Source organism: Vanessa atalanta, chromosome 18 (assembly GCF_905147765.1).
Source record: "Vanessa atalanta chromosome 18, ilVanAtal1.2, whole genome shotgun sequence".
In the NCBI taxonomy this organism is placed as follows: Eukaryota; Metazoa; Arthropoda; class Insecta; order Lepidoptera; family Nymphalidae; genus Vanessa; species Vanessa atalanta.
This window is the reverse complement of record NC_061888.1, coordinates 6,239,973-6,267,378: the sequence shown is the minus strand read 5'-3', so window position 1 is coordinate 6,267,378 and position 27,406 is coordinate 6,239,973. Positions and strand designations below refer to the sequence as shown.

Below are 27,406 nucleotides of genomic sequence, written 5' to 3'. Positions count from 1 at the left end.
CACGCTTGGTAATGGTTACGTGATATTTAGACCTAAATATCATACCCTGTAACTAACTTCTCAATTCATTCCCTAACTGACGCTTATTCATAACATCCCTACGATATAATTTGAAAGTGAATATAGGGGACATTAGTGTTGTGCATAGACGATTTAGTGACTTAACGCGTGAACAATCGATATCGAAGTTTTGAGTACGTCTCGGGGTTCGTGCCAGGAGTGCGTTTGCAAAGCAAGCGACAATTTGCATTATGGCAAAGTTGACACTGTAAATGCACTATCTGGTACGACACCCCGTGATGTGTTGCGACGCATCTTACCTGCCACTCGGAATATGCCATCGCCAGTTCTATGAACTGATACAAACTGAAAAGTGCTTTTTAATTTTATCAGTTTATTTTTGAACTTTCTATATTTTAATTAGTGTTTTTTTACTATTATTATTTTTATTTAGTTGTATATGTTTCGCTTAATATGAGATAACAAAATTAAATGTAATTGACAATTCATAAATGATATGAATACTATTAATTTAATAATATTTTCAAATCAAAGTTTCTCATATTTCGCTTATTACTATTATTTTAATTTAATAAGTATTTATGCACTTTAATTATATTTTATTGTATATTAGTTATCAATTATCTGTATTACTTTAAAAATCTATAAAACCTGTTTTGTATTATTAAAAATGTTTTTTTTTTTCTGAATTTATTATGTTTGTTTCATATAAGTAGTTATTATTTTGCATATGTAGATTTTTTCTTTCTTCTTTGCTAATTCTGAGTTAAAGAAGTGGCAGGACATAGAGTAGATTGGCAATACCTTGCTATCAAATGATAAAAAGTAAACTATATAGAAGTAGTAGCTGATCACTTACAATTTGTTTCAACGACAAATTTACCTGTTAGCTTGACGCTTTCTGTAAATTCAAAGTATTAAATCAGCGTTTAGCTCGGTTAAGGTATTCAGAAATTATAATAAGTAAAGTATATATTAACAGCTACAAATCAGCTGATATTAAATATGTCTGCCTAACACATTTCTAAAGACGCGACTGTTCATTTTCAGCCCTGTCTTATTTCATTGGAAATAACCACTGGCCTAGATTTATGAAAAACGAAGAATTTGACAGCTGACATATGTTACATTGTATGATAGCGAAGCGTTATAATTAGCGGTACGTTATAGAAGCAATAAACATGGTAGCTCCCTCCTGTTCACACTTCTGTACTATTCTTGTAAGACCTTGAATTTGTTACAAAGTTACGCGTTCGAGTCACTGAGGTTTCTACGAAAGGATGCAATGATTAGGTATATAGTCTGTTAAACAACGACGTAATAATAGAATTTGTTCGTCCGTGACTCCTAACAATAGTGACCTCATCAAAACATCTGATCGTTTTAAATTAAACAAGAAATATCGATATGGTGACGTTAGAACGTCACAACCCTATTTCACGTTTAATATTTTTTTTCTATTAGGTACCATTGAAATTATAAAAAAATTTGAAACGCATATAAATCGAATTCAATCTTTTATTTAGTAAATCAGTTTCCCACAAAAAAAAACTATTAATAATTCAGTAGACAAGTCGTGGGAAACCCTGATCTGGAAATAACTGAGCTAAATAATTATAGTTATCCATAGCTGTTCGATATTACTTCTTTACGAACAAAATATACCCCAAGATTGCCTATTATCGAATTTATATGACGCTAATCTTATTACAACGGGTATGTTATTTCTATTGTACGTTTAGATTGGTCTATTTAACATTGATCACAATCGCCGTCCTACTTAACAATGGGAAACACAATACGTATAAATACATACATACGTATGTTAGAAGATAAATGTTTTAAATGTTGTAAATTAGGTTTGTTACTTTTTTTTTATAAATTAATATATAACGTTCAAGAATTGTCAGTGGAACTTAATAGAATAAGTAAGTAGCACACGATTAGGTCAAGTATAGTTAGGTCCACAAGTGCGGGGGAAGCCTTATACGGCCTTGCATTGTAATCTCATTTCATACTACGTGTAGGTACCTACTACTGGAAATATTGAACAAGAATTTAACATTTAACGTAACTATGCAACTTTTACTTTATATGTATGAGAGTTATTTATTTCTCCTTACAATTATTCTCATAGGTATATTAAAAATTAACAAATATTTTTAATATCCTTAAATTAATATTAAATTAGTATCTTTAACAAAAAATATACATATCTACAAAATATCGTAAGCGCCGTACTTAACTAATTTAAATTAATTTTATCTACTAAAAGTTGTATTTAATGCAACATTTTTTACCTAACATAGGTAGTATGTAATTTTAAGATAAATATTGTTATTTTTTTCATATAATTTGATGTGTTTTTTGTTTTAATTTTATTTTATATGTTCTGATCACTCGCTATTAATATATTTTATCTATGTTTTTTATGCGTCTCAATAAATTATTTTTGTTTCTGGTTTTATGTTTTATTTCCATCCTTGTTTAAACTTTTTCTTGACATTTATAGTACATATTTACGGACGCATGATACTGGGATACATACTTACTATTTAACTTTTTAAATTTGAATTTCATAAGCTGTCAACGAATTAATATTCCATCTTCATCATAAAAAAAAATATCGTTTAAATTCTAATTTGGAATTATTTAATTCCATATTATTAATATAATTTAATAGGCAATCCATTAATTCATATTTAATAGACAAGAGGTTATCAATGCAATACGATTTCCAATGCCTGTGTGCCTGTTAATAAATAATTGATAGACTAAGAAATGATATTTCCAGAAGGCCGACACAAATCGGAAAACAAATTGAACGATTTAGTTACATGAGAGGAAATACAAGTCTAAATTAAGCACGAAACCGAATCAAGTGTTACAAAGAATTTTATTACAAAATTAAATTACATGAATTTATAGTTTCCGACATTTTAATATATTTCCGTCGATTAAAATAAAAACTTAGAGAAAATTGACTGATTGTTCGATTTTGAAGATATTTGTTTATTGGGTATAGTTTTGTGATAAATCGAACTTGTTCTATGAAACTTAATGAATATTATAGCAGAAATATTAAATATGGTATTGATTCAATTTAATATTAAATTTATATAGATTAAAAATTGTGATAGAACATCATGACCGCTACCCACTCCATGGAGTAAAACTTCTAGGTTTTCTTATTTTCTGGACAAATATTTAATAGGGCTACTACACGAGGGGATGTTGCCAATAATGGATAAGTTGAAGCAAAAAAATCTCTTATACTAAAGCTTTCATAGAAACATTGTTCTGTTCCTGCGTAATTTTAAAGACATTTAACAAAATCAATAGATGTCTTAAACATTTGAATGTTTACGTTTGCGAATAAATTATTGGTTTGTTTTTTATAACAGTAATTTCAACTCAAAGAAAAAAAATCCTTATCTACGGTCTATAAGGTCTACGTATCGCAACACTTAAAATGCATAACAAATGGTGCAAATATATAAAAAAAGGTAATAATATTTAAGGTAACATTTAGTTCGATTAGTTCTATAAATCTATACAAAAATGCGAAAGTGACTCTGTCTATCTGATACCCTTTCACAGCTAAACCACTGAATTTGATAAAACTTGGTATGAAGCAAGCTTGAATTCCATGGAAGGACTATATCTATGCTAATTTTTTATACCTAAAACCTGACGACCTAAAACGCGAGCAAAGCCGCGGCCGACAATTAGTACTAAATATACAAATCATAGAGCCGGATAGTGCTCATATTAGTTTTGTTTAACGCATTATGAGACGTTTGTAGTTTATTTTATCAACAGCTAACCTCAAGTGGAGGTGAAGAACTAGGAATAGATAAAGCAATCGTTTTTACATATCGTCTGAAACGTAAACTTCATGCAGTTATTGATATATTTCTCAATGTGCATAGCAATTGTTCTTTTCTATGACGACAGAAGAAATTAATCTTAACTAATATTATAATTTTTTTTTTAGCATTAGCAGCCTGTAAATTTTCCCACTGCTGGGCTAAAGGCCTCCTCTCCCTTTGAGGAGAAGGTTTGGAGCATATTCCACCACGCAGCTCCAATTCGGGTTAGCGGAATACACATGTGGCAGAATTTCGTTGAAATTAGACACATGCAGGTTTCCTCACGATGTTTTCCTTCACCGCCGAGCACGAGATGAATAATAAACAAAAATTAAGCACATGAAAATTCAGTGGTGCCTGGCTGTGTTTGAACCCGAAATCATCGGTTAAGATGCACGTGTTCTAACCACTGGGCCATTTCGGCTCTTATAAATGTGAAAGTAAATCTATCTGTCTGTTTGTCATGCTCTCACGGGCGAACTTAACAGAATTTGATGAAATTGCTATGAAGCAAGTTTGAACTCAGAGGAAGGATATAGGCTACTTTTTTATACCTTACCTATTTAATATATTAAGATATATCCCAAGGTTAATTTAAATTATACGTATTATTCGTGTATTAAAGATAATGAGTACGTTCTTGTACAGTACAGTACAGTTTGCCAGATCGTTTTGTATTAATGATCACAACGCCTCTCTTTAAAAATATATAGTCTTACTTTTCTTAATTTATTTTTAGCTAATATTAGAGTGTTCTGACAAACAAACAAATAAATAAGCTCTTCAATGTTTATAATATTATATACTGTTTTTAATAAATATGGTATCTAACGTTAATGAAAGGAAACGAAATTTCAAGCATTTCGTGATGATTCAAGAAGGTCATCACGACATTAAAGAACTTTTTTCGTATAACTTTATTCGTGAATACAGATGTCATTGTATCGACTATGTTTTTTGCCTGTACACTAATTGAAGTGATGAGTCATGTTAACTCGTAATACTTATCCTGAACTTCCTGGTTTCGAAACGATATTCCGTAGTATATGCATTTCCTACATCTGTCTGTTACTTCCTCGTTTAGGTCATAGATTTTCTGGATTCAAAACCCGAGTTGGACCAAAAAAAAGGTATAGAGTTTTTCTATCAAGTAATTCTCAATAACATCCCGAATTTAGGAAGCTACGTAGACAGCCTCGGAATGCACGTAAATACGATGGTGCGTCGCCTGATCCATCGTAATGGGTTACCATACCAACGCAATATGGGAATCAGAAAAAGAGTGCATATGTACTTGCGTAAACATTCGTGCATAACAATAAATACTGTGCAGCTAGTCTCTGCAAGAATTGCTGTCATAGCCGATATCTGTCAAGAGAAAGTCATCACCCCTATACCCCAAGCATCGAGCTCTATACGTTTTTACGCTTTATGTCTCTTAAACATGTAGCAAGTACTAAGCGTAAGTTATGACGTCATTCAAAATTTAATATAATGTAATAAAAATCTAATTACAAGACAGGTTAGTGGCATCTAGTTTTATAGCTCTTTAGTGTCTATTTTAAAAGAACTTCTGAATAATTAGTTATGAGGTAAAGACAAATCTGAAATCAGAACGGAAATAACTTCTTTTTTTTAAATAGTTAGGCAAATGTACTACCTGATGATAAGTCGAAATCACTTATAGACATTGACGCCCTGTGAGATATTAACCATTCCTTAAAACACCAATACCAAAACCTTGGGAACTAAGATATTATATCCCTTGTAACTGTATACTCTATTCCAACCATAAGAGGAAATAAGCCAAATAAACAACGAAAATAAAAAATAAATAAATAACAATATAAAATATACAACAAATAAACATCAAATTGACGCAATATAATTGGTCGAAAGCTCGATTAATCTATGATATTCACTATGGATTTGCGTTAAAATGGCGTTTTGAACGTCGACGAAACTGTTATCGGAATTTTGGAAGTTAAATTAAAGTGGAAATAAGTAGTTAAGTGCAATTTTGTTGTATTATAAATAAAGATATAATATATCATAAACGCTTAGTAGTGCACAACATAGCTGAGTTATTAGCAAATCGCATGAAACACTTAAATCTTAGATTTGTTTATATTATTTCCTACTTCCATTATAATAGGCTATAGCTACACTAGCTCACTCACCCTTAAAACACATATACAAAAAAACTAAGAATTGCTGTTGTAGGTATCTCCTATGACGGACTTGCACGAAACCCTAACGCAAAAAAGAATATTCTCCTTCTACCGTGAAACGATGAAATATTTTATATTCCTGAAAATACTCTTGGATGTCGTTAAAATTAAATTCATTAATATAATTAGATACCTCGCCAGTTACAAGCCATTTTAAACTTTCTACTTTTTACTGTCCGAATATGGTATAACAAATGAGAATTCAAATGATACCGTACACATGTGCATGTGTTGATACTGGTTCTATGTGTGTATCTTACATACTAAATACTTCAATTTCAGATAAATAACGTCGAATTTAAAAAATATATACAATTTGCCCCATTTATATTTATTACTAATATCAACAAAGACAATATAGATTCTAATTATATAAGTTACTTGCTTATGACAATTGATAGTTCTCAGTAGTGCGTTATTTTTGTCCGTTGTTTTGTACGATATAAATTATTTATTATTGAACAGTTTTATTACAAAACGACGGTTTTATTTATAACTTCCCACTTCGAACATTTCGATTTTTAAAATATGTTCAAATTATGAAAGATCTTCGTTTCAAGATTTATTGAGACAGATGGGTGTATGTGTGTGTGATTAAGTATATTTATATGTACCTACGTATATTAATCATTCCTCAACGTCTGTTTTTTGCTTCGAACAAAATCTTATTATATGGACATCAAAACGAATTCCCATATAATTATGTTTATTACTAAATTCAATTAAGCTGTTTTTTAAAACAAAAAATATGCATTTTATAGACCAAAGTGTTAGACAGCCAAATTTTTATAAATAGGCAAACAGTTTTGCCTAACGATTGAGTATCGTTAGCAGACTGACTTGACATTAGATAAGACATTGTCCTACTTGCACTCGATATTAAAATAATACATCGCTTTGAGCTCGTGGCTTCAACAATGTCATTAATTTAACATAGGAATATATAAAATAAATATATATTCGAAATCGTATCCGTAAATAACATATCGAAGTCCTGTGACTTTTCTAAAGTATAAAAAAGGTTAATCTAATCGATTTTTTTAAGCATATTTTTAAATTCTTTTCAAATATTAATATAACCTGCTTTGATATGATATCACAATATAAATAAAAACAAACTAAACAATTCATTTCATGTGCGGTAAAAAATAGATTTAAGAATTTTTAAGGTGGCTGGTACGGGCAAGACTGATTGCATAGCGTGATCCATCTGTATTTAATATTTCTATCACTAAGAAAAGGCCAACTTTATCTAGTCTTACAATGTCTTAGAATATCTATATATCTTGATAGAGTGTCGTATTACAAAATAATAAAAGAAAAACGGGCCAACTTTAACATCTTGGTGTGCGTGACACTCCGCAAACATCATTCTACTTTACTAGTGTGCGTTTACTTAGTGACCACTATTTTTTCGACGTGTTCCCAACTTTAACAGAACCCACTTTAACATAACCCAACTAAACATACAATAAAGCAATACTAGCATACTTTCTTCACCAAAACAACTTAGCATTTTACCAAATACGTGTAATAATCATGCTTAATAATTTTCAAAAGCAGAGTTTTAAAATGTATTACTCTTTTTACTATACGGAATACATAGTCTAACCGTTATCAATTACAAGCTAATATTTAGGATAGAGCACAGCATCTTTCAGCGGTAAAATAGTTTCTATCTCGTAAAAAAAAACTTCCTGAAACAACACATGAACTATATATAATATAAGCTATAAAATAGTGTATTATCTACCTTTACAATAATTTTGAATCTTGTAGTCATTTTAATTTTTTAGGTGATTTTATGCGAATTATCCGTTACATCAAGTTAAAATATCCGAGTAATATTAAACACTATAATTATTGCCATGATAAAAAACGCGGACAGGTTTTACAACTAATAATCTGTACAAGAAGTACAAGATTTGTAGAAATTCAAGCAGCGTCTTGTAATGCCTTTTAACCACCTCAAAAGACCTTCGTTACTTAACCTACGCTTTGTTTGGACTGACTAGAGAAATATAAAACAAACTATGCCAAATATAAGAAAATAGGATATTCATTTGTTTTTTTTTTATAATGTTAACCTGTTTTCCAGATGTCTTTACTCATAAATACGAAAATACAAGTAAATTAATTAATTACGCATTAAACACATTTCATTATGTCTAGATATTTCATATTTCCTTTCATATACTCATAGCTATATAGCAGTCTTAAATTCTTAATATCCTTCTTGGAGAAAAGTTAACATTTGAAATAAAAATATTATTACAAAAAAATAGTAAATAAAAAAAAAACGCTTATCATTCACGAGATTCTCTAGTTGATCGTTAATAATCGTTATTAATAGTTGATTTTCAAGCAGAATGTTAATATATATCAGTGGTTTAACTACTAAAAACAAATATCTACTAAAATTTTATCGCTTTTCCCTCAATAACCATATCACAGTTTGAACTGGCAGTAGCTACAGCGTTTCCAAAGTACTTGTAGTCTACATGATTAAAGTATATTTTGATTTGACGTCCAGAGTCGTCTAGTGGCTAGCTATAATTCGGAAGAACCTGAGCTCCTGAGTTAAAATCTTGGATCAGGCGAAAAGTCATATGGTTTTTCATTAGCAGCCAGATTTAGGAAGTTGGTAGTGCATATACTCCCCTACAGTTAGATTCTGGGAGTAACGGAGACTATAATATTTCCTACGCATAATTAATCTCTTGAGATGGATCAGTGTTGCCAAAATTCGATCACTTTGGTTTTATAAGATTTCAAAGAATATACGACCTGACCATATAGAGAACTAAACGTCGAATAAGAATGAACTATTCATTTTAAATTTAAAAGTACAAACAGAAATGTACAATATATGTTTAAAAGTGAAAGATTGTATGAAAGTAAAAATTATAATCTCGCTTTCGTATAAAAACAGTAGAAAGGTAACGTTTACTAGACTACAAAAAAAAAAAAAAAACACCACGAAATTAAGAAGCATTTTACGCTTTACATGTTTTCGTTAGACAAGTATCACTTTTACAAATGAAGTATCATTTTAATTTCAACCTCTAAATAATTTACCAATTAAATATAAAGTGCTTTTTATTTTTATTTATATAACGTGAACTGAGGTGAGGTGAGAGGTAAAATAAGATTCACAAACTCCGGACAGCTTTACCGAATATTAACGGTAAAAAATAGTACACGAAATATTATTTGGAATATCTGATAACGAATTTTATACCTACTTGTAATATATATAATAAAATTACAAATGACAAAATAATAATTTAAAAAAGAAAACATTTCGAATGCATTAATTTACTTTTTTTGCCATATAAAAGACTAGCGCTGTTTGAATCCTTGGTAAATGGGTATTTAGCATAAATATTTTTAAAATGCGTGATGATTTATAATAATATAACAATTATAATGTTTGAATAGTAGTAGGATGATCTTCCATTCTAATCTAGTCACATTTTTTAAACTGTATTCGAATAAATTAAAAGCAACTAGTCTCGGTTAGTAATAAATGGCGGCAATTTTAATTATACGACCTTAATTACTATGGCGCAATGCTCAGAACATACAGTAGCGTCTATGTCCAACCATCCACTAGACAGCCACGCAACGCAACATCGCTTAGATATTTTAACTCGCTCAGTGTGGCGCAACCATTCTACACAGATGCAATAAAACGATTAAAAAATTAAGATTATAATTTATCTTCTCATTAATAACTTCGTATGATAGCTTTAAATATTAGTTAAACTTTTAACACATAATATTCCTATATAATAGTAAACATATATTTTTCTTTTCTTAGTCCATTATATTTTGGTAACAATCTTAAAAAAAAAAATTAAAATGTTAAGCTGAAAAACAAAATTAACTTACTGAAACTACTGCAATTAATTAAATATCTAGTGTAAACGTAGAATGCTCTGCGAATTCCATCTATTTTTTTAACTAATAATTATTTATGAATATTCAAGTAGAATTGTAGAATTGAATATGTCAAATGTATATCAAGGAAACAAAATCGTCATCAACGCACACGCACTATGCGTGACTGAAATGGAAAACGCTGGTCTGTCCGCAGAAGCTATTTTAATAAAGCGCGTAGTTTATTAGCAAGCAGTTGATGCAGGAGGAAGCGATTTCATCGTAATGCAATAATCAGAAACACTTTCAAATGCCTACGTGAATTATTAAGTGTACCAGACACAGGCAACGTTTTAAGCAAATGTGTAGACGATTTTAATGAACAACCACATCGACTTTCTCTTTCGCATAATTTAAAAATACATCAAGCATTTTTGTTTCTTGTATATACATACATAAAATACGAAACATGCGTTGTTTGTTTTCTTTTACATTTTTTTTTTGTATATATTTTTTTTGTTTTTCTTGTTTCACAAATTAAGTAGTCTAGGAACCGTTTTAAAAATCCAAGTATATAAAACAATTTAAAGAATATTTTTATATTTTTAGAAATATATTCCGAAAATAGTTAAGAACAGTTTTTTACTTGAACAGTTAAATGAAAAATATATTGAAACTTATGTAAAGATTCAATGGCATAACGATTACCCTAGCGATGTGAAAGTCGCATTATCAATGCTTCTCCCCTATCCGCAGCCACTGCTAAGTGTAACCCTTATTTTCTCTGACCACTCTTTACGATCTTACAATAACAATAGAAAAAAAACAGCAACAGTACATTCTTACAATACCTTCTATATCGAAATATGCGTTTATGTATTTATATTTATAAAAAGGAGACGTTTCATCTGTATTCCTTAACTGAGATACTACTAAGCCAATATTCATAAAACTTATACCAGAAAATGAAGCGCGTTTCGAAGAACCTTTTAATAAATAAAACATGGCCGATGGTTTTTCTTGTTATTATTAAAAGGCAAAATTTATTATTTTATGGTAACCACTCAAATATACATAAAAACAACGTTATTGGTCCAACCGTTTAGAAATAGTCGAATTACAAAAACACGTATAGAAGATAAGCGAAATAACACTGATTCGTCAGTCAGACGAGAAATCTGAGAAATCTCATAAAATTATTGATTTGAAATTTAGCATATTAACTTAACTTTGTATGAATTATACCCGGACGAAGTCGGGACAGACAGCTAGTACATTATGTTAAGTACAATAAAATAAAACATTCATAGCTTAGCTTCTCATTGTCAACGTCAAAACATGTGTCAAACCTAAAATAATCATAGAAAACTTATACATACGCTTTGTAACAGAAGATTTCCGAAACTTTAGTGAAATTTTGTCCATACCTTACCAAAAATAATTATTTATCTGTTATCCAATGAAATCGAAAACAATGCATCTTACACTTCTATCATATCAAGTCATTATTTTCAGCAATGAATTACGGTCGAATTTCAACCAATGGGCGACCGCTAGTGACAATAAAATTGTAATATAAAAACAAATAATATAAGAATGTTAGTCGTTAATTTTCAGGGTACAAATAGATTAATCAAACTAATGACTAAAATTTTCACTTAGTTAATGAATAATGAAATAAATAAACACGCAATGTTTAATTTATATCGTTTTCTTTTTCAGGTTGGACAAGAAAATAGAGGCAGCGAAGATATGAACACAAATTATAGCCGCGACTGAGGAAAATGCGTTTGATGCGTAATTTTTTCATATAAAAAAAAATGAACGATCGTAATTACCAATAAATAGCATCTTAGGCTTCTACTAAAAACTTATCTACACTAGTATTGTAAATGCGAAAGTAACTCTGTCTGTCTGTTTGGCGCTCATAACAAAAACCATTGAACCGAATTTTATGAAATTTGGTGAAACTACTTTTTACCTATAAAACCTGACGACCAATACACTAAGACGCAAACGAAGCCGCGGGCGAAAGCTAGTGGATGATAAATTAAATAAGCTTTAAATATATCTAACTTTATTGATGAATTTAACTCTCATAACTATTGTTATTAATAATGTTGTTTCCAACGAATGAGGGAATATGATAAATTCTACGACACTACCCATTTCAAAGACATCGACTATTGACTTTTGAATATATCTTTATTTGAGTTAAGTATTAACTACAAAACTTTGCCGGTACAAATAGTAATATAATTCTGTTGTATTGCTGAATTCCGGATTTAAGACTTAGTAAGCAACCCTTATAACGGGCAAAAAGAACATTTCATTTTAAATGTTTTGTATTGCATATATTATTCTTGAAATTTGACTGGCCCCTAGCATATAAGGCTTCTGATACCGATGTCCTGGGATCACAAACCGTTTTGGACCAGTTAAAAGATATTCTGTCGAGAAATTTTCACTGGCAATCTGGAGTCTGAAAATTGCCAGCGTTTACATTCCCGTGTCGAGGAATGTACATGAAAGCTGTTGAGTCTGAACTCCTTAACTTCTGAACTGTATTCGGTCGTGTCGGTTTGGTTTTTGGAAATTTAAATTTAGATTATCCTGTTATGTGGTCTTCTTAATTCGCCTTTTTGATTATCTGTCTATATGAGTACAAGTGCATATCTTGGGCATATATTGAGAACACGCCAGTTTCATAAGACACTTATGCGTTTGATAAAACTATTTTATGTTGTTATTATTAATACCTCGAACAATGATGTCAACTTAATTAGATACGTGTTATATAATAAGTGCTGGTACATGTTGTCTCAGACAGTAAATTAGTAGGTAGATTTTTTATTTAAAATTTAAGTTTTACTTGCCAGGTTTTAGAGACGTTAGATGTGGAAAACCCGCTTTACCAAGTTACGTCCAATTAAATACCATGGAAATACACATAAATAATGCGTTTTGCATATTACGCTATTTAAGTAATTAAATTAAACACCTATATTAAAATGTGACCACGTGTCAATATTATTAATGTGTGCAAAGATTATAATATTGTTAATACAGATTGATTTTTGCAGAACACAATATATTACTTCGTTCAAATAAGAACGGATGGACAGTTTTTTTTTTTGTTTAAATAAAACATAGCTTCCTCATACCAAATAGTCCGAATTAATTGATTTGAGCCTCCGACTTTGAATTGAACTCCAGTTCATAGATTGATCGAATTGATTTATCGAAATTTCAAGACACGACTTCCGTTGTAATATGAAATGTGTTTGTATAGCCTATTCCAATTGAAGATGAAGTAAAGATAAACACACCTAACTGTTACTTACATATTTCAGGCGATTTCTTAATAACTTTGCTATATTACGCACTAAAACAGTTCGTCTATAATATATCTTTATCTAAAGTAATCCACTTAACTTCCATACACTATACCATATACTTCAATTCAATGTTAAAGTTTTTTATTTGTCTTTTCTCCTCCTGTGGTTGGAATAGGTACAGTTAGTGTTTACAGGTGCGGACGATTGTCAAGCATAAGAGAAACCTCCAGATTGAGGTCCACATTAAGGTCGTCGTCTTGGGGCTTCCAGAACTTCCAGGATCCAGATTCTTTGCAAAGGAATTAAGAAACGAAGTCGTTTTTCAAATTCCAAATATATATTTTTAGTACTCAAGTTTTAAAAAATAATGTGTATATTTGTTTTGGTCAGTTCAAACATGTCTATAAAATATATATAAAAGTTGAGTCTATTTAACAGACGAAATTAATTTTATTGAATATTTAACTTTAAAAATAACATCAATAATTTTAACGAAGAACCTTGTCCGAACCACTTAACGAACGAAATAATCTGACGAAATGGACTTCCGTTTGCATCATCCTGTCAAATCTATAATTGAATTAGAATTTCGTTAGCTTCATTTTGGTACATATAGTAAGTAAGTTATTAAAATATACGGAACAGAAAAACCTAACTTTTCAAGATAATTGTGAGAAGACTAAGAATTTATCTAAATATGATAAGTAAATAAAATTATTTCGCTCATATTAATTTATCCGAATCAGTAGAGCCATCTCTTTGAACAAAAACGAAACTCACCGCAGAATACTTTTGTAAAATAACAAAAAGTGTAATATTTTGTTAAATTGTAATGTCAAAAGACCGGTATCGCCGGTAGGTAGTTTTCAATATTTAACAAATGAGGTACGGTTCTCAGAGAATAGTATTGTGGTTATGTATTTTAAGAATAAAGTCACAGAGTGCAGGTATCAAGCAGTATTTGTTTTAAGGTTTTGATTTATATTTAGCATCGGAAATATTTGCTATGGAACTTGCCGGATTATATTTATGAAATATTCAAAATTTACATTGATTATGAAAACTTATTAATAATTCTGTTCAATATTGATTAAACGAAGATTGAAGTTAGAAGAAAATAAGATCGAAGCTGGAAGAAATGTTGACAGGCCGCATTGGCAGTGTGGTTAGCTGGTTGTTTAGATCACGACAACAGCCAGTAACGCCACTGCCTCTGTGTTCTTTCTATAACCAACTGGATTCGAAGAAATTGAAGACTGAATAAACGAAATCTCTTCTGTAATATATCACTCTCAACTGGACTTGTCAATTTTATACGATATTTATACGTTAATTTAAAACACTTGTGACGAGTGGACGAATTTTATCAACTCAAGCGTTTTAAATTAGAAAGTTGGCAGGTCTGTGGGTTTTAATTTATTTGTATTTCAAACATGGAAATGCCCGTTGCTTCATAGCTAAGAATCATTGCAAACCAAACGATTTACATCAAATTAAAATCCATCTAATTTGTAAATGTTAAAATATTATTTTATTAAATAATCTGTATAGATTTTTATTTATAATTCAATTAAAGCATTTTTGTCATATTGCAACATTCAAAGTCAAAATTCCAGTTCTTCGATATACATTATGTATTTATGGAACAATTATTATTATCCCAGTGCTTTAAATTACAAAGTATATAAGCGGTGTGACCTACAAATAGAAAATCATAAATAGCATCATATTCGCACGTAACTCGTGTCACCAATGAACTGAAATAAATGCAGTAGCCTTCAGGTGCATTTATGGGACGGACGCCAAAGCGTGTTGCGGGACACGTGGACCGCCATATTAATTATACACATCCTTATTTGTCCCGCATATCTTGTGCTATAATTTGTACTTTGTATTATGTAAAGACTTATTCTTGTCTTTTGCTTTTCTTATTTGACCTATTATCAATTCGAGTTTGTCTTGTTAACTATTTATTAATAAAGTGCTTATTTTTTGTGTTTGCCCTTAATTATTATTTTGAATATTGTATTTTTTTTTTTATAAACACGTCTTTTTTTGTGTATTCAAATGGAGCAGGATATTGACTAGAAAAATTTAGTAAAACTTTCAGATGTATACCTTTTTGAATATAATTGTAATTGTAAAATATAATAATAAAATAAACAAATATACAGTAAAATGTTTATTTATTCCACTACACATAAATTACAAGTTAAGAAAATGATATCCCATATTCAAATTACATATTGTACAAGAGTTACAACTAAAAATGCGATTTAATTATTATTAAAAAAATAGGCAATCTAGGTTACTTCGAAATACCAAACTCCTCTTATATTACGGAAGTAGAAACGTCCAGAGACAACAATGTTTTATTTTACACAAAACAAACAATATTTTCTCATATTGATGAATATAATTAAACTTTATATTTTACAGTGAATTTAATCATAATAACATTACTTAATGAGAAAATATTTTAAAAATAATTTTAGTCAGGTTAAGCAAAGGTATTGAAATATAAGTCTTAAAATGCCGTGTAGAATCAAACGATTGTGGATTCGATTAAACTGTTGCAACTGAACGAATTAAATGTTGTATACCTCGGAACTTGCGTATTATTTCACAAACCCTTTAATAAATAAAATATATCTAAATATATACCTGTGTTTTATTTTCAATTAAATGTTACATTTTTAATGACGGATGAAATAAACCACCGATCCGAAACTAAATTTTTACAAGCATTAAACAAAATGTGAAAATAATAAGAAAAATGAATATTTCGTATATTTTATAATTAATATTATATAAAAAAGTCTTCATTACATAGCATGTATATAACTACGTGTATCTGATTTGCATGAAAATAATGACGGGGAATTGAATCTACATATTTAACAAGTTTTCCTTGAAATGTCAGTAATATTTATTAAAAAAAAAGTTCGTTTTTTAAATATGTTAAGTAGTGTAACACTTCATAAGTTTATAATTACAGTACTGAGTATGTTTTACAGTTAGAACAAAATATGTGCTCATATTTTACTTTAGATTAAAATTACATATTGATTAACTAGTAAATTCGTTTCGCCGGCTTCCTAAATATCGGTTTCCATGAACGTAAAATTACTTTAAATTTATATTTTTTTCAAAATTGTTTTATGAAAAAAGTCTTTAAAATTTTGTAATTTTCACATAAAAAATAATAATAGGGTTTCAACGGACACAATGAAATGTAAATAAGATAATATGAATCTTATTTTACGTTTATTTCAAATTTCAACATCACGTTACACGCATCGGACAACAGACCGTCAATAAATATCAGGCATTCATAGAGGTAGCAGTTTTTTTTTTTATTTATATCCACATATCATTATTGCAGAACCACACGGTTACTTTTCAATATTCATCTTGTAAATACCTTAATTAAAAAAAATGTCTTTACTTATCAATAATCTACAATATATTTGATTTTGTATATAAGCGAGGCTGAATATATATCTCAGAGTTTACGGGACAAATATTGAAACGTGATATCCGTTTGATCAAACATTTAGCACAATTAACATTCCTAAAACACCGACACACACTCGTCTATATCATTTCTACAAAAACGTTGCAATTTCAGTTGGAAGCCACTTCACAATTTCAATCTACCGTAAACAATAAAAATCATAGTGAACGCGAGAGTAACGTTTAACGTCTCAATATGTAACGTTAGGGTTAGAGTTCTCACGCGAAAAGGTTTCACTGTACCGTTGCACTCGTTTTAAGATACATGTATAGCTTGTTATAGTGTGACTTAGTTTAATCGAAATTTACTCGTCGTTATCAGAATATTACGTCGACTATGGTTGATGTCTTTTTTTTAAAGCTGTTCATTAACTGGCGATTAATTAAGAAGTTTAACCAACATACACCCCCTCCTTATATTTCGCGGTCGTGTACAACTTAAACAATATTCACTAGTATGACGATTCCCGCTAACCATAGACAATTATAGAAAAAAGTTTCACACTCGACACGTCAAATTTTTACAATAATTATCCCTACTACCAAATAATAGGGGGTTATTCGAAACGTCACAATATTATTCATGAGATATGAGCAAACCAGTTTACGATATTTTGTCGTCATACCACATTAATTGCAGCTTAAAATAAACAATTCGGGCATTATTTCACGTTGTTAGAATTTGTAACTCGCAAGCATTTATTTAAACTTATTTTACTTTCAAACGATTCACCATTTAATACAATACCATAAACAATTTCACTATCTTTTTCAATCTGTGTATGAAACATTCAAAGAGTAGTTAAAAGTTACATTATTCAACATTACTAGTAATAATTTTAGTTATTGCTTTCTTGACGTTTGCAAAACGGTCATTGTCATTCCTTCATCTTAAAAAAAAAAAGTTAAAATAAAAAAGATACAAAAATAAACCGAAAATTTGAAATTCGATCGCATCTGTTTTACATAACCTGACCAATACCTACATAACCTTAAACTAAAGGTGCAATAATGTTCACTTATACTAATTTTAATGTTAATCTCCCAAAACGCAGTCAGTTCGAATTGATCTAAAGTAGTACAAACAAATAAATAACTAGCAAGTAAAAAATACATACTAACATACAAATGTCTATTACCTATTGTTACTTGTATATTGTTATAAAACGAATACAGGTACTGCAATGGAGATTTAAGTGTCTCCGATAAGACTATGCGACGATTACTGAGGCGGATGGGGCGGTCGTGCGTCACTCTACATCGTACAGATTCCAATACAATTTATACGTCATTATTGTCTATGAACGGTTATTCTTTAATAGAAAATTATGTATTCAAACATAGAATACAAATACTTCTTATTATGAAGAATGTTTTATTCCTTTATTGAAAGATAAACAAATATTATTGTCTATGATTTTTAACCATAGATAATATTAGATATTGTTATGCTTACCCACTGACTTTTCTTTTTTATTAATAAAAGAAAAAAATGAATACGATTCAGTGCAGCGAAAATTTTAAAGTACACCGACTATGACCATCACAAAAATTCGTATCCCACAGTATAGATATACTTTGTATATTGTATTGTCATCTGCACTAATCATTAACTGTTATACTTAAAACCTATATCATATCGACGTCACGGTATTGATACTCTTTTACAGACTTGGATTGATTTATAACAATAAATTAAAATAAAACATCAAACTTTAAGACAGCAGTATCTTGGGTTTCCAGATTATAAAATTGGCTAAAATGTGTCTTCGATATAAAAATATTTATAATTAACCCCACATTTTTCTATAGATATAATTCTGGCACTTAAACCTCCCGTCTCGTTTTAATTATGTACGAATAATATTTAAATGTGTGTATACCGGGTCGTGTGTAAACTAGAATGAAGAATATGTACTTCCTATATCCCTTATACAAAATTATAATATACCAATGAAAATTTTAATACTACCAAAACATAGCGGACTCACTTCGGTCACAACGAATCACAAGTTATCATATTATAGGAACATAAACATTTTTACAAAAATATGTTTTTTTTTTTCTTCATTTGGTTCTGTTTAAATTCTATTTCTATTTATAGTATTTGCAATATGTCTACGAAATATTATACAATATGAAAGAGTGGTTCATAAATAATAATGGATTTAACTAAATTGAGATTTTAACAAAATATAAATCTCATACTAAACGTTTTGCCACAGCCTCAAAGATGCTCAATTAAAAAAAAATTAATCGAATAAAGTAGAACACAGACTGAAAAAAAAAAACATAAAAAGTATTATTTTTTTTTTTTTAGTAACGGTTACAACTTTATCTGTAGTTAAATCAAAACATCATTAAATTAACTATTCAAGGCTGGAGCAAATTACCACATACACTAATACAATATTCGCTTCATAACCTCACGTAATACCAAAACTGCATTCATACTAGTAAATGAAATTACAAAAATATAAATAATATTTGACAGCGTAAATGTTATGGGGCGCATCTATATCTAGTTATTTCTTTGATACCTGGAATAATTAATGCCATACTCTGGATTCCATTCAATACATTTAACCGATTGAACTCTTCGACTTTCCAATATATACCGATCACAGAAAAACGATACGACGACACTCTACCGATTCAAACTTCTAAGGTATTACTTTTCTAGTTCTATCTCACTCCCACAAGAAGAATTAGAAAGAGAACGCACGATGGGCTCCCGTGTTCAATACACAATTCAACCTACTTCCTATTTTTTCTATTCTACCCACAATAAGTGAGGACCGACAAATACAAATAAAGTTTTCTTTTTTTTAATTCTCCCTATATTTTATTTATCAATAATTTTAGATCGTTCGGTTAGCATTTTAAGTTAATCTAAATTTAAATAAAAACCGTTAGCTTTCAATAGTACAATAAATATCTTTAAGTACAATGGATTTGCCTTTTTTTTAACTAACTAATATTATTCATAAAAATTTAAAATATTAATACTGATAAATTCACCCTAATTAGGTTAATTTCTTAAATGCCAATTCGAAATTTTGTGATTAAAACGATCACTATGCTAATTAAAAAGGAAAAGCCACCGAATAATATAAAAATAATTTACAAATTGCTATAAAGATTTATCGGAACTCCCTTATCGTTACAATCAAATCGTTTTTCCGACTTTTCAATACCTACAGTACAACTTCACTAGACATGCACGCACACAAACTTAAAGCATGAAGAAAACTTCTTGAGACTACGGATAACGAATTTGTTCCTAAATACATAGTACATAAGAATTATTTTAGCTTAGCATAATACGTGTATACTAATATGTTATGAAGGCGCATTCGATGACATTTCCATGCCGACTGCTGTTGGTACCTGCATCTGTAATATGAGGTTAAAATTAATTTAAGTGAAGTATAACAATACATTTACCGGAATTTTGTTGACCGTTACTATACTGTACGTACGTACGTACGTATTGTCTATTATTTTGAGAGCCTTTATGGAGTATACCCAAAAATAATACAAATGAATTGTATCTACTAAACCAAAAACCACTGGTAACTTCCATTGGGCAGCAACCGATCCGGTCAGAAGGACCAGTAGCTATACGCCGCATGTTGGGGGCCGACCTTGTGCTTGTGCTGCACGTCGAACACGTCGGCGATGTCGAGCGCGCGCTCGTCCAGGCCGCGCTCGTCGAGCACGGCCTCCAGCGCCGCCGCCAGCTCCGAGCTCTCGCCGAATGGAGCACCGCTTTCCGCTGAAATTAGTTAAACAAATTATACATATTTTCTTATCATATACTTGATTACGTGATGTGAGCTTTTCCAGTTGAATAAATAAAAGTTTCTTAAGGCCTGAAGCGATAAATAATAGTTCGTTACACTGGCTAACTTTTAAGTGCAGCGCACTAATGATCCACACGAGAAGGGAAGTACGTCATATGACAAAATCATACCATGGACAATTATTAATGTTTCAATATATACATTATCCTAAATACACTACGGAGCCTTTGCTTATTTCATTTGAGCGAGTTTACTAATTCATAATTACCTCTTTAAAGTGAATATAGAAAATTTAAAAAATTATATTAATTTAAAATACAAACTTTGATTAAAAAATTCCGTAAATGCTTCGTCCGGTATCTGACTTAGTACCGATGGATCTAAAATGTCGTCCGGTGGCACGTGTCCCACTTCTGTAAAACACGAAGAAAAATCAATTAAATTGAAATAAAAGTAATAAACAAATGGAAGGTTTAATGGGATATTTTCATCACAGATTGTAAAACACATTTTTCAATGAAACAATATTCAAGTAGTTTCTTACAAGCAATTGTGAACAATTGAATCGTCATCTTATAAAATGAAATAAAGTAATATGTATGTATAACTGATACAGAAAGAGTCGGCTAAAGACTTACTAATGACCCTTTTTCACTTGACAAATTACATTTACACAGTTTTATAGATTTTGTATGAGTAAAAGTCTTGCTTTTTAATAATAATGTTTTACATCACTTTTAAATTTATTACTAGGTAGAATGCGGATTTTATTATAGAATAAAATATCTAGTATTTATATTGAGAAAAAATAGTGTTCTAATTGTTAATATTTCTATCGAAATGTATATTATTGAGAACATACACAATATTATTAAAAATAGATTCTAATAATTATTATTTTTACGTCTTATCTTTAGAGTTATAAAGTATTATCAGTAACCTGTCTTTATTTTAATATAAAGATGAGGGTCATTTATACATACCAAAAATAGAAAAGGCCCTAAAATTGATTCTTGTGGAACACCATTTTAGTACAAATAGAGAAGGCCTTAATTTGAAATAAACTATTAAAATTAATATGGATTAACTACAAGGCCTTTTCCTTCGAATACTATGCATGCTTTTGGCGTACAATAAAACTTTGTATACGAAATATAAGTTAGACAGGAACTAATTTAAAGTGACGTAGTAATTTCTATAAATACTTACCATCTGATGCCGTATTGGCGTGCCAATCCTATCTTTGTATGTATTCGATCAACATTCTATATTAAATATAAAAATAAATGTTAACTCGTCATACCCAGATCATGAGAATTACTCGCAGTCATATATTCGTTCTCACTTAAACCTCCAATCGCTGTATCCTCAGAACTGTCGTAGGCGGAAGAGTTGGAGCATACGTTGATTTCTGTAAGATTACATAATTTAATTTAATTAATTATTTTTCAATGTGTCAAATGAGTTAAATCTGTTAAAAAATACTGAATGATGAGGATATATGTTTGAAATTATGCCACAATATACACATTACAAGCCTTACAGGTTGAGGAGCTGCCTATTGCCCTACAGTGATATATATATGAGCTGTCACATAGATTATATAACTGCTATCGAATCTGCTTATTTTAGACTAACGAATAATTTGTCATGTCAATGTATGTATTATAACTTAGAAGAGTAGGGTTTGCAGGTAAATACCGGATAAGGAGTGCGTCTGCGTCGGTCTCTTGGGCACGAGCCGGCGACGTCGCTTGGGGCGGCGCGGGGGGCGGGGCGCGCGCGGCGGGCGCGGCGAGCGCGGCGGGACCCACGGCCGCTTGCGGGGCGCTTTGGCCGGCTTGCTCTCGCGGCTGAGTAGCTCGTAATTATCCTGGCGAAAATAATTACGTGTAGTAAGACTCATGCTTCACCTCAGATGTGGGGATACTTCGCAAATGATCTTTGATTTAAGAGAATTAGTAAATACATGCATAATATTCCTGTGTGAGATAAACATTTTGTAAGTTTGTACTAAACCTTGTCAAAGATTTAATTAAAAGGATTCTAATTCAATTTACTTTATCAGTGCAAATTTCAATTCTTACCCGCTTCCACGCATGCTCGGTACAAAGTGGCGTCTGTTCCTGTAGCGGAAGCAGCGGTTGCTTGCAGCGCTCCCCGCCCGCGAATACTGCAGCACACGCCGCGTACAGCCGCTGCTCGGGCGCTAGAGTCACGTGAGATAGACAATAGCGTCCGCAAGGCAGTGGAGACTGCACGCATTTGTCATCTGTACATATGTTCGCTTCTGAGCGACAACTCTCGCCACCAGACCACCCACCCTCTCTGAAACATAGATTAAGTATGATTATCTATTTATAAGATACTGATAAGATGATGCTGTAACATATTTCCATTATATTTTTTAGTAATTATTTTGAAGATGCATTGAAGTATAATATATTCCAATAGCAAGAGGAGTAAAGGTAAACAAACCCTAAATTTACAAATACCTTACGATTTACTAAAAGCCCTATTATGCTACAAACAGTTAACAAAGTATCTTTATTTATAATACACCACTTTACCAAGTTAATTTGAATACGTAATTATTTAATTGTTTTACGTAATAGATGGACGGTCTCACAAATGGATCACCAGATGGTCACTATTACAAATATTTTACAAAAATTACACTACCTCATTCGAACTTCAAATAAGAACTCAACGATACTAAGTATTGCTCTTTGGCGGAAGGTCCAACAAATATTCGTAGACATTAAATACGCAATGAATTGATAGTCAATACCACAGATTCACATCTCGACTAATGTCACGTCAAGGGCAAGGTCAAAATTATTTATTTGTTTTAACTCCACTTGTGCGGGAATTGGCTATAGGTAAAAAAAAAAACACATATTTTTTATTATACCTGAGTTGTTTACGATCTTGTAACGTCAAGACAGAAGTCATGCCGCGCATCGCGAGCAAATGATTGACAGTTTGTGGTGGAAGACGACATGACGAATTTTTACCATTTATTTGTTTCTAAAAAAAAAATATATAATACAACATTAGTTAAAAAATAAGTTAAATCAACTAACTAATCTATTAACATTACTGTATCTGATACATAAGTATAATTATTATTAATGAAATTACCTGTAATTTTATTTATGATTACATAAGATAATATTTAATATAATACAAATCTTTTTTAATAGCAGATACAGATCCACTTGATTGCATTGAATTGAGGTTTATTAATAGTTTCTCTACTTAAAATTATCATGTTTTATAAAATAATTATATGTACATATACCTTGATTATTGAAGCTAAAGCTTTATGTTCCTTGTGGCCTTTGTTCAACTGTAGTGTAGTAGCAGCCCTAGCTACGTGTCTTCTCATGGCAGCGCGACGCAGTGCTAGTCGCGCCCCGCGAGTCTCCGCCGCACTTTCTTCAACACACACCGGCCCAGAACCTGATTCTAAAATTGATAGAATATAATGAGCACCAAAGATGACAGAACAATGAAGATGATACACAAAAATGAATACTCAAAGCTAACACAATATTGCAGTGTTGCTTTAAAGATAAAATATACAATATTTAGAATATTTTAAAATGTAATTTCTTGACTATAGTAACTTCAATGAAACATGAAAACATAATAATACAATAAATAATATTCCATTTTCATCAATAAATACATTATCGAAGCCTTTACGATTCAATCACACACATGAAAGAAAAGTAATTTATATACCATTTTCTTACCTCAGTTATATTTAAAACTACTGTCAAAAATTGTAAATCCTTTATTTACCAAATTCTGGCATGTTATCATCATCGCTACTGCTACTCTCTAGTTGTCTGAAGGCATTCGGTTTTTTGTCATCTAGAGGACCACATTGAAACATCTCTTCTCCTGGAGCATGCCATGTTGAGTTAGGTAGAGCCAAAACTCGACGTTGTTGTGGTATCCGTTGTAAAGCTTCATGAACAGTTGGACCTCGACCTTTTCGAGGTTTGGATTGAGAAGATTTAACTACAACAATGATAAAAATAAATAAATATTTCTATTGTGGTAATTTTCAAGGGAGATCTGTGAGTGATATATTATACAAGTGTGTGGATAAACACAAATCCACCCCTAAAAACCAATGACATGGCAAATCTAACATGACAAAAAAAATTTTGGCATAGAATCAGCGCTTTTCCAGGACAAAGGAGTGGAAACACTACCAACTTATAAGCTAGCCACTAAACCAACAAGGCAGTCAAAATAAGTACTTTAAAATAATAAATAAAGAATGTTATTCCTTTTAATTCTGTGGAAAAGGACTTTTAGATATAGATAGATACCTATGTAAAGTTATACTCAGCTGTGTAATATAATACGAAAATAACAAGTCATTGAAAACCTGTTTTGTTTTATAAGTAATAGTATATGTAAACCTGACCACAATTACCTGTTGGGGGTTTTTTAGGTGTAGGAGCTGGGGTTTTCATATGTGTTGTAGTTGGTTCAGTTTTAATGGTCATTAAGTTCTCTGTAAGCCCTTGTTCTCTCTTAAAAACATCTAAGAATGTTTCAGCGTTTGATTTTGATGCTGATGAAAGTTTTTCATTAATGTTGCTTGTATTGTTACTGACTTTTGGACAATTAGGTGCTGAACCAGAACTATGTTGACCTTTAGGGCTAGGAATGCTTGGTCGCCGAATCTCTGCTACCTTAGGCAGAGTGTTAACTTGAGTCTTTGCTTTTTGAACTTTGGCATGTATAGCTTTTGAGTCTGTATGATTAATCGAGGCATTGTTAAAAACTGGTGAGTAATGACCATTAGAAACTACATTTTTTTTTTCTGATTTTATATCACCATTGCTTATGGAGTTTAATACATCTATTTCCTTATTTAAGTTTTCAGATATCTTTACTTTAGTATCAGTGCTGTCAGGAAATATTAAATTGTCATCCGTATGGCTTACTGTTATTTCTCCGGCAATAACATCAGAGTCATGAAATGTGTATAATTCATTAGGATCTATTTTAAATTTGGTATGAAAGAAGCTTTCACTTAGGTGCGGTATATATTGTTCATCCCCTGAACTATCATGTATAAACATGTTTACTTCACCACCGCAGCCCCCTGACACACTCTCAACTGCCATTTTATACTGTGTAGCACAACTCGCATCTGATATATTTTGGGTAATACCACTGAAACTAATACAACCAGTTAAGACAATTTAAGACTGCATACAGTCGCATAACTTACAAGTAATTTCCCGCGTAAGATGATATCTTACCCCACATTTTCTGAAGCACTCAAATAAGACATAGTGTGTTCATTTTACAACCTAATGATACAAACAAATTGCACTGGGAAATACGATACTATTCGATTGGTCCCTCTGCTTCATACTGAAAAGTACATTTTTTTTTAATATTTTTTATCACCTTACATGTTATTATACAATACAAAATACGTATTATTTTGCTTTTCAAGATAAGACTACCAAGCAATGACAATCACAATGACATCTGTCATTACTAAAAATTATTCATTAATTTCTAAGTAAAACGGTTGTAAGTCTTATTAAAGAACTTAATTAACCTTAAAAATGAAATATTCAGTTATTTGACAACTATTTTGATATGAGTAAACACTGACAAACACGAAAAAAAAATAACTTTTTTAGAACATTAGGAATAACTCTCACATTAATATATAGGAGAATTACAGTACATTTTGTGTTTCTAGTTTTCAATAATATTTTATAAAGTATTTCAAATACAATAAAATTAACTAAATTATTAAAATTTGTTCAAAAATGAGACCTTTGTAACTCAAACTTTTATTCAATAACATCAAATCAAAAGATTGACAGATTAAGGCAAATGGTAGCCAAAATACAGTTGCGTTCAGTAATATAAAAAAGATGGATGTAAGAAAGAAGTAAAATTATCAACAAGTCTCGTAATTTTACTCTGATTCCATTCGGTTATATATTGAGAATTAAAAATGTGCTTTACTTAAAAAAAATATTAATATTACTTTATTGCTCAACGTTGTCACCATGTTTTTATAAAAGCATATAATGTTATAATTTTTTTTTGTATGTAACTTAGAAATATTTTGTTTTCACGATTAATTTTCGGTAACATGATTAATTTAATCAACAAATAAAAAGCAATCAATACCTGCAATCAATATTTATTGGAATCTGATAAAATCTTTTTTACTAAATTCCACACAAATTACGTAATATCAAAAATATATACTAGTTATTTTTTCTGAAATAAAAATTTTGTAAGTTGTAAAGATAGAACGTATTTGAACATGCCTCAGTGAATAAATAAATTTGAGTTGATTGAAACTCAAAAAATGTTGAAGAAGTTGTTATGTGCAACTCTGGCATAAAGTTTTACATGTTACTGAATTAAACACTTTAAATTTATCTTTAGAGATTTTTATTAATATAACCTTAATATCTGTCTTAATATCTTAATACTGTCTTATATTTATTTTTCATTAATTAACGTCGTGATGCTTGTCAATAATACAATGAATCAAAACAAACCAAAATATTTTAATTGAAGACATGGTCGTAAAAATTAACCTTTATTCTTATACAAACATGGCTTAATTATTATTTAATGGAGACCATCATAACATTAAAAATGATTTCATATGATTCGTGAAAATATTTGATGATATTTAAAATTTCGCGCCATTTCATTTTTGATTTGAG

At 30.4% G+C, this 27,406-nt stretch overlaps 1 protein-coding gene and 1 long non-coding RNA gene across 5 annotated transcripts in view; one reads left to right on the top strand and one right to left on the bottom strand.

Annotated features, from left to right (window-relative positions):
- The window catches only part of LOC125071195, a 67,210-nt gene extending 52,863 nt beyond the window's left edge, over positions 1–14,347 (top strand). Inside the window, exon 4 of the long non-coding RNA XR_007119906.1 lies at positions 11,729–14,347. This is a non-coding gene — a long non-coding RNA (uncharacterized LOC125071195). The remainder of the gene's footprint in view (positions 1–11,728) is intronic.
- A 5,430-nt stretch (positions 14,348–19,777) lies between these two features.
- LOC125071161 lies at positions 19,778–26,533 on the bottom strand. 4 transcript variants are annotated; one of them, XM_047681263.1, is made up of 12 exons: positions 26,493–26,533; positions 25,961–26,075; positions 25,123–25,877; positions 24,477–24,698; positions 23,971–24,137; positions 23,581–23,696; positions 22,754–22,994; positions 22,368–22,539; positions 21,970–22,077; positions 20,990–21,079; positions 20,508–20,638; positions 19,778–20,256 (listed from the first exon to the last, which is right to left on the bottom strand). In XM_047681263.1, exons 2-12 carry the CDS (start codon positions 25,990–25,992, stop codon positions 20,203–20,205), a joined length of 2,088 nt encoding a protein of 695 aa, XP_047537219.1. In that variant the 5' UTR covers positions 25,993–26,075; positions 26,493–26,533; the 3' UTR covers positions 19,778–20,202. The 4 variants fall into 4 exon arrangements, with proteins under 4 accessions (XP_047537219.1, XP_047537217.1, XP_047537218.1 ...); XM_047681261.1 differs by having other exon boundaries at positions 26,375–26,521; XM_047681262.1 differs by lacking the exon at positions 26,493–26,533 and adding an exon at positions 26,269–26,372.
- Positions 26,534–27,406: the final 873 nt, after the last annotated feature.